Below are 9,604 nucleotides of genomic sequence, written 5' to 3'. Positions count from 1 at the left end.
GTTTTTTTTTTCAAAAATGGTAATGTTGTTGTTTTAAAGATTTTTTGTTTTTGTGTTATTTGATGGAAAATTATGGTTATTGTTTCTAGTTAATTTTTGTGTAGAATTTTTGGTAAGTTATATGTTAAAATCCTTAAGTGCAAAGAAATAATGCTTGGGGTATGATATGATGAGGATGTATGGTTAATCCTATGATGATGAGGTATGATATACATTTATGCATGTATGTATGTATGTATGTATGTATGTATGTATGTATGTGATGGTTGTGTATGTATTCTCTTGTAATCATAAAGCCATGTTGGTTCTTTTACCTAGAGGGCTTTGGTGAGACAAGTAAAAGGGTTTCTTTTGACCATTAGGGTTTGACATGAGCTTACAAGAGTGTGTAAATGTGTAAATGACCATGATAATGTGTTACCCTTAGTATAACTCTAATATTAGAGTCATTCTAGTAGGGGTAGGTTGTACTTTGAAAGTTGGGACGAGAGCTAAATTGTAGATAGTGGTGTGGGTTTTTCTTTAACGTGACTACCATTGAAATGGATTTGGCACAATTCTCTATAAATATTCAATAATTAAACTCTGCCAAAATAAAATATTGATGTAGAAAATATATGGAGTGTTAAGATAACATTCTTGAAATCTTATGGCATAAAGAAGAGTGATGGATAAAATTCTATTATTGGTTCATGGTTAAGCATAGAAAAAAGTAAATTTAATCATTTGAGAGAACTAGTCTTAGCACATTAGTGATACAAGATATATGAAAGATTTTTCTGATGACATACCCTAATTCATGATAAAATAGAATGAGGAAGCACACCTGAATTTGTCTTTAAGAATGATATGAGTCATTAGAATAGCAATGGGTATGTGATCCACTAATAAAGGGATTTGGCACTTAGCCTGCAAGACATGTGGCAGGATCTAAGCAATGACTCTAATGATCTTAATGGATTTGCCGGAGGAATATCCACCTATATAAAACTTTTTGTTACTCAAGTCAGTAAGAGAGTATTATGATCTATGAAAATAGAGTAGTGAGTATGAACTAGATTGTACTTCCTGGGAAAAATATCATGTTTATTTATAGAGTTTCTAGGCCCAGGAAATATGTTATAAAATAGATAGTATAAAAGAATATCAATAAATAATAAAAACTTATCGTATAGGTGATAAAATAACAATAATATACCATTTAACCAGATTAATCATATATTCAATTGATATATGATATAAAAAGATACTTATGATATTAATGTATAATATAATCAGACTATCAAGATTTGTCCATATATATTATGTTAATAAATATGGTAGCAAAATCAACACATATCTATGTTAATATTATTTAGTTAAATTTGTTAGGTCATGTTCACTACCACTAGAGCATAAAATTCACCACTATTTATCTTTATTAGTTATTAACAAATATTAAATAAATAATTATGTAATATTTAATATTCAAAACAAGTTTTTATATCACTAGTGCAAAAATCACTTTTTATAAAGACTTTTTATACCGATTATAATCTACCTACTATAATAAGTGACGTTATGACAAAATTGTAAATAAGATAACACTTTCTATACCGGTTCTAGTTATAACCGGTATAGAAAGTGAGCATGGTGGAATTTTTGTAGTAAAGTGTAAAATTTTCTATAGTTATAACCAATATACAAAGTGGGCATGATGGCATTTTTGTAACAAAAAATAAAACTTTCTCTACCAATTCTAGTTATAATTGGTATTCAAAGTAGTTTCTTAGTTTTTTTTTTTTATGTAAACACAATACCACATAGAGAGATCTCAAATCTCAAATCTCTCATACTCATTCTCCTCTTTCTTCCCTTTCTTGTTGCTCTCAGCATCCCAAAACCATCGAATCCCAAAAAACTCTCTCCTTGTAAACTCTACCAAACCCAATGTACACACTCCATCCACACACGACATCATTGATGGCCCGATGATGAGCCTAATCAACAAGCGCATCCGCACCTTTCGCAAGAAGATAAATTGAATCGTCTCCATGGAAGATTCCCTTCCTAGGGAAAAACCTTGAACAAGGAGCAAGAAGAGTTCAAGAAGCTTTGCCAGCCCCTAGCCTTCACGGTAGCCGAGGAACTTCAGGGAGCGGCATCAAACTCTTGAAGCGCTAAAGCCCAACTCAAAATCTCGTAGTAAGTTGTGCCTCATTCGAGCAATTGCTGCAACACTCAAGTGATGACGTTGTCGTGGAGGACCTCCTACTACTCTATCGTTAATTTCTTGATATCTCTTTATGTACTTTGAATTTTTGTTTCTACTTTCTAATTTACTAGATCTGGTTTTAGATTTTCCTTTATCGTGCTTCTCTTTTGTTTATTTTTTTATTTTTGGTGCTGATAGGTATTATCATATTCTTTTTTGTTTATTTTTATCTTTTATTGTTATTTTATTTTTGGATATTTCAGGTTTTATTTAATAAAAGTGGAAAAGATAAATATTTGGTTTATATTTTGCAAATAAGTGGAAATTTCAATGATTTAAGATGATTATCAATAAAATTAGTGGAGTACTGAATATTCAAAGATTATCAACGATGTTAGTTATCCACCAAGTTGGTTACTCCAATTACCAGTCAGAATATTTGAGTAATATATCAAAGATAATGAGTTTCAAACGATTGAAAGATATATATATCCAAGATATTCTAGTACCTGATCAAGTACAAAGTTGCAGGCTTAGTTCATTTTGAAAGATCTTGACAGAAGTGAAAAACATCATCCCTTTTGGGGAAGAGAGAAAAAAAAACATTCTTGGAGAGAAAGACACTTGATCTAAAAACAATTGACGGTAGAAGAACATTTTGAAGTCTAGATGCATTCAATTTCATCATTATTCTAGCATTCAATATATTTAGGAGTAACTAACTCCCTTATTCACGGGATTGGGCATAATGTATTCTCAATTCTTTGTGAATTTCCCATTGAATATAATTATTTTCCATCTCTTGTATTCTATTCTTGTTTTCATTGTATAGTCTAGAAATATTGCACATGCGGGAGTACCTACTAATCCAAAATATAGTTTGGGAAACCTGATTATGATCTTTAACTGCATATTCTATATATGGTGTAGATGTGAGACTACTTGCAGATCCAAAAGATAGTTTGGAAAACCTGATTAGGATAGAACAACTAATGGATTTCACATGTTAGACATAAATGTGGACATTGATTATTCATAACATCAGAATATTGTTCATTAATGCGAACTTAATAATAAAAATTGCTAGACATAGAGTTTTTATTATTCAGTTTAGGCTTGTTTGCGACAAAATCGATGCTTGTTACAAAATGTGTGAATGCGAGAAAAGGAAATAAAAATATATTGTTTGGTGTTTTTTGCTTTGGATGGAATGAAGTCCAATCTCGGTGAAGCCTTTACCATATAGTTTCTTAAATCAAATTAATTGTTTCCATAGTGTGAATTTTATTTATTTCATAATTTTGAATTCATTCTTTATACATAAAAGAGGTTTCGTTATTTTTACTCTTTATCAGTAAGCACACAATTATTTTAAATCGCATTAGTCTTTGTGAGAAATAATATCTGAACTTGTTCACTGTATTACTTGTACGACCTGGTACACTTGCCAATTTTGTATTTATTATCTTTTTTTTTATGTGTTTGGATTGCAATGTTTCTTGTATATTTCTTGTTTTTTTAAATGTATTTCTATATCGATTGTGACCTTAACCATATAAGAAAGTGACACTATCCATCCTAGTTACCGAACAATACAAAAAGTGAAAATTTTCTATACTACCTATATCTGTATAAATTCTGAAATCAGTATATCTTTTTTAATCGGCGTAAGACAAACTCCCTGCACCACACCAGAGTACACAACTATTAAAACTTAATTGGATTTTTTATTTGGAACGATACTAATATAGTAAGTAGTTGCCGTAAATATGAATCCTAAAATCAAATAAAAATTTTACTTGAATCATAGTACGATAAAATCATTTATTTGACGATATAATATATTATATTTACTTAGCTTTTCTTTTTATTCAGTTGAATTTGAATATAATATATTATTAATTAATATCTGTTGATAAAAATTATTATAAAGTACAATTTATTTAATAAATAATGGTGAATTATTATTATAGTGAAAATAAGCTTACAATTAATATTTTTTTAGAACCAGCTTATTCATAAAATTTAATTTAGCCTGTACTTTATTTTAAGGGTCGTCCACTTTAAAAAACATGGTTTCCAAATTTAGAGTAAATTGATTTGATTTGTTTCTTAGATTTTTTTAGTAAGCGTAAAATTATAACTATTTTTACACATGAAAGATTTATACTTTTTAAGTAATAATAAATGTATATGACAGTTTCACCTGTGACTCTTCCTCTAAAGTTGTATAAGTATCTTGGGTTTCTGTCCCAAACTTATCTTCTCATCTCTATCCTCTCTTCTTCAGCCATGGAGTTTCACTTCCTTCCATTGCTGTTTTCTCTCAACGTGAGTTTCAACCCTAATTTTGTATTTCACTTGGTTGCTCTTTTCTAGAGAAAACTAAGAAAGTTTTGTTCATTATATGTTTCGAAAACTGGATTGTAGGTGATATTGATGACAGCTCAAGCTGCCTTACCTCCAGAGCTTTACTGGGAAAGGATGCTTCCAAACACACCAATCCCCAATGCCATCAGAGACATTCCCAAGCTTGGTTAGTTACTCAGAAGATTAAGGACACAGAATTTAATGTTAAGAATACTTTTACATACCACTTTTTTTTTTCTTAACGAGACATATTAGTTGTTGGTATTTGGATAGCGGAAATATGAAACTCACAAACTCTCTCATCAATTTTAAACCCTTCAAACTAATTTTATAGTTTTCAAAAATTAGTTAGTAAGAAAGTTGAACTTAGATCTCTCACCTTTCTTCCAATATTTACCCGTAAACTAACTTTATAGCTGGTCAGATCCAGAAAATTGACTAGTAGAACAGTCTTCGTATTTATAAACAAGAAAAGTAGAAATGTTTTCGTTTTTTCAATTTTTAACGGTAAGTAACGTTCAACAAAAATATAATGCTTAATTTGGCTGTTGTACACTCTCTACTGCCATGACCCTACCCTTCATGAGAAAATATCTAAGTGAAAAATAGAAAAAAAAATGAGAGGTATTAATAAAGTTTTTATATCATTAAAAATGTACAGAAATAGATTTTATATCAAATACTTAATAATAGATTTGTAATATTATAAGGCATTGTAATACAAAATAGATGGCGAATTAGACCTTTTATACATAAATTAGTTTTTGTAATTAAAAACAAAAAAATCTTCATTTAAATACTCAAAACACCCACATGATAATAGAATTTAAACAAATATAACCCCCTTTTATTATCACTAACGTAAACACATACGTTAACGCGGATGTGTGTACGCATATACGTGATATAATAGAAGTAGGTGATAATATTGTAATGTTATTAAATTAATATATAAAATAAAATTATATTTATTACAAATTATAAATAAAGTGAAATATATCAGAAAAGATGAGAGAATAAGGGTTGATAAATAAGAAAAAAGAAGAAGAAACATAGATAGACTATTTTATAAAAAACTTCTAAAATAACGGTCAATTTTTAAAAATTTAAGAAATAATTATATTTTAAAGGGTAAAACTGGAATTTTGAAATGTGGACACAAAAGAAGGAATCATCTTTATATATTGTTATAGATATCATAAAACAACCATAAAAAAATTATTATTAAATGTCAAAAATTATTTAATATAAAATAAATCATTTGGTCCCTATAAATATACATTTAGTCCCTATTTTTGTTATTTTTATTCAATTTGTTGCTCATTTTCGTTTTGTGTTCAATTAGGTCTTCATTTTCGTCAAATTTTAGTCAATTTGATCCTTTTTACTAATGGTGTTTAAATAGTTAACGTTTTTGAACCGTACATGCCACGTGTCAGCTCCTGTCTTTTTATTTTATATTTTAATTTTAAAAAAATTATCCACGTGTCAAGTCACAATTGTGCCATATGTCAATGTTAGTGTCACGTGTTAGTTTGTGGTTGTGTTATTTTTTATTGTTCAATTTAGTTCCTGTATTCGCTATTTTTGTTCAATTTAGTCCCTATGTTTGTTATTTTTGTTTAATTTGGTCCCAACTTTAGTTAAAATGGAACAATTTTTGCCCTTTCATGTTTAGACCAAATTTAATTTTTTTATAAATATTAGATATATATATTTAAAATTAACATTATTATTATTTATTTTTGACATTCAATTATAAATTATTAGATTTAATTATAAATTGAATATAATTTGTAGATTCAATTTTTAAATAGAATATAATAATTTAAAATATTATTTAAATATAATTATTAAATGTTTTAAAAATAAATATTAACATTTGTATAATTGACATTTAAATCTAAAAATATTTAATATTTTTATTACCTTTTAGATATTAAATTAAAATCTAAAATGTTTTATATTTAAATGTTAATTTTATAAATATTAGTTTAATTTTCTAAAATATTTCTAATATTTTTAAATATCAATTTTAAAAGTATCGGTGTTTTAGAATAAAAATATTAGAAAAAACATTTAATATTTATATTTTTGTAATATTTTAAATAATTGTATTTTATTTAACAATTAAATATAAGAATTGTACTCAATTTATAATTAAATTTAATAATTTATAATTGAATTTAAAAAATAATTAATAAAAATGTCAATTTTTAAAAAACTATTAGTATAATTTTTATAAAAGATGTTAAATTTGGTTTCAATTTTAAAGAGAGAATTAATTCATTTTAATCAAAATTGAGACTAAATTGAACAAAAATAATGAATATAGAACTAAATTAAACAAAACTAACGAATATAGAGACTAACTTGAACAAAAAAAAAAACACAATCATAAACTGACACGTGAAATTAACATTGACATGTGGTACAATTATAACTTGACACGTAGACAATTTTTTTTAAAATTAAAAAAATAAAAAATAAAAAACCAAGAGTTAACACGTGACATATACGGTTCAAAAATATTAACTATTTAAATACCGTTAGTGAAAATAACCAAATTGACCAAAATTTGACAAAATCGAGAATCTAATTGAACACAAAACGAACATAAGAACTAAATTGAATAAAAACAATGAAAATAAGAACCAAATATATATTTAAGCCAAACTATTATTAAATATAAAAAATTACCTAATATAAAATAAATTGAAGTAATTAAAATAATCTTTAAATTAAATTTAAAATAATATATAAATACAAATTTAATTTCAAATTTAATTTAATAATATACAAATATAACTTTAAAATATATAAAAAATAAAATGAAAAATGGTTTTGGGAGCCGTGGCTCCATTTGCAAGATCCCCTTTAAGTGATTACCGTAATAATTTTTAGAAAAACAAATTGATTTTGGTTAAATTAAATTTTATCACTAATTTTGTTTCGTGGATCTCAATTTTTTTTAACTTAGTTCGTATATTTTAAAATTTAAAATTTTAATTGAATCTTTTGTTTTTCATACGTATGCTTTTATTTATATATTTTAGCTACTAACAACTTTTCAACCGTATCTTGAATAAATATATTGGATTTAACGTTAATTGAATAAAAAAAATAGAAAATAAATTATATATGAAACTAAAAATAGAGTAGAAATATGGATATTTTATATATAGTGAGTAAAATTATGAAAAGAAATCAAAATAACTAAATGCGAATAAGAAAATATATTAGTGTAGACCCATGTTTCTTTTCTTTTTAATAAATCTTTATCGCAACTATGTTTAACATGAGTTTAATTATTTATTTAATAATTTTATCAATAAATGTTAATTGTTAAAATTTTATTAGTGAAAAAGTTTAGTCCACAACATTTCTTAGAGTCTCTTTTAACTTTATTACTAATTACAAAGTCATTTTATAACTTCTTAACTTGAACTTATTTGAGCTTGACCATAATTGTAATTTCATCTGGTTTTCCTTTTCAATAGGTATTCCACTACAACTAAATTCATCATATCTTCTATCTAACATTAATATCATGTTTTTTTCTTTTATGATGTCAAAGGCACAAAAGACTCTCTTCATGGCGTTGAAAAAATTCATTCAGAAGATAACATTCCTCCTCTATCCTTCTATAAGGGTAAGAAAATTAATTCAGAAGATGAGATACCTCCATTATCCTTCTATAAGGGTAACACAATTCATTCAGAAGAAGAGATTCCTCCTCTATCCTTCTATAAGGTTAAGAAGATTCAATCAAAAGATGAGATTCCTCCTTTGTCCTTCCGTTATGTTGAGAAAACTCAAGCAGAAGGTGAAAAAAGAAGACTTTCGCAAGAAGGTCAAATGATCCCTGTTGCTAATCATCAGCACTACAACCCAAAAACAAACCCAGCTTTCTTTGAAGAACAACTTAAGCCCGACACAGAATTGGATATAATCTTCAAGAAAAGAAAATCTGAAAGCCTACTATTGCCTCGCCAAATTGCAGAGCGCATACCATTCGCATCAGAAAAGATTAAAGAAATATTTGAAATGCTTTATATGAAACCAGAAGTAGAGAATGTAAAGATTATAAGGGAAACCATTAGTTTGTGCGAAGCGCCTTCAATCACAGGAGTAGAAAAAAATTGTGCTACTTCATTGGAATCCATGGTAGATTTTATCACTTCAAAGCTTGGAAAGAACGCCCAAGTTATTTCTACTGAAGCAGAAAAGGAAAGTAAGTCCGAAAAATTCATAGTGAAAGATGGAGTGAAGATGTTAGCAGAAGAAAATATCATTGTATGTCATCCAATGAATTACCCATATGTTGTGTTTTACTGTCACAAGATATCAAACACTACTGCACGTTTTATGCCATTGGAGGGAGAAGATGGAACTAGGATTAAAGCTGTAGCAGTGTGTCACAAAGACACATCAGAATGGGATCCAAATCACGGGTTTTTACAAGCACTTCAAGTTAAACCAGGAACAGTTCCAGTGTGTCATATCTTACCTGAACGTGACCTTCTGTGGTTTGCTAAATAGGTTACTCAATTTCGTTTCTCTTGCTTGCTGGTATTTCCTTAAATAAGTAGGTATGTGACCTACATTATTGTATCTCTCTGTGTGAAATTGTGTTATTCCTTTATGGAATCATGTAATATTGCTAAGTAATGTATATGTATTAGTTGTAATGAGAGACCCCTGAATATTTATAAAACTTTTAAATAAATTTGCGAATCCTTTAGGTTTTGGAATACACACGGTGAAACATATAATACTTTTAAATTTTATATTTTTGTAAGAAATAATTATTAATCAAAGAATTAAATGTTAATTAAAATTTTTTTAAATAATGGCAGAAAAAAAAAATTTATTACAAATTTTTTTAACAAATTTTGCAAAAAAATCTCATGTAATATAAAATCTTTTAGTAATATACGTGTCTCATCAATTAACTACGTGTAGGTTCGAATATAATATGTTGCCTTTTAAGTGTTTCACATTTTATTTGTTATTATAACACTCATATTAAAAAGTTCT

General features: G+C 27.1%; 1 protein-coding gene across 1 annotated transcript; it reads left to right on the top strand.

The window, feature by feature from the left end:
- The first annotated feature begins 4,412 nt into the window (after positions 1-4,412).
- LOC114162765 (BURP domain-containing protein 6-like) lies at positions 4,413-9,320 on the top strand. Its single transcript, XM_028046738.2, has 3 exons — positions 4,413-4,525; positions 4,625-4,730; positions 8,142-9,320. The coding sequence occupies exons 1-3, from the start codon at positions 4,487-4,489 to the stop codon at positions 9,104-9,106; spliced, it is 1,110 nt and encodes a 369-aa protein (XP_027902539.1). The 5' UTR covers positions 4,413-4,486; the 3' UTR covers positions 9,107-9,320.
- Positions 9,321-9,604: the final 284 nt, after the last annotated feature.

This window comes from Vigna unguiculata, chromosome 9 (assembly GCF_037176805.1).
Source record: "Vigna unguiculata cultivar grain cowpea cultivar isolate G323 ecotype 2 chromosome 9, ASM3717680v1, whole genome shotgun sequence".
Classification (NCBI taxonomy): Eukaryota; Viridiplantae; Streptophyta; class Magnoliopsida; order Fabales; family Fabaceae; genus Vigna; species Vigna unguiculata.
Note: the sequence above shows the minus strand (reverse complement) of the source record. Positions and strands in the feature narration are given on the sequence as shown.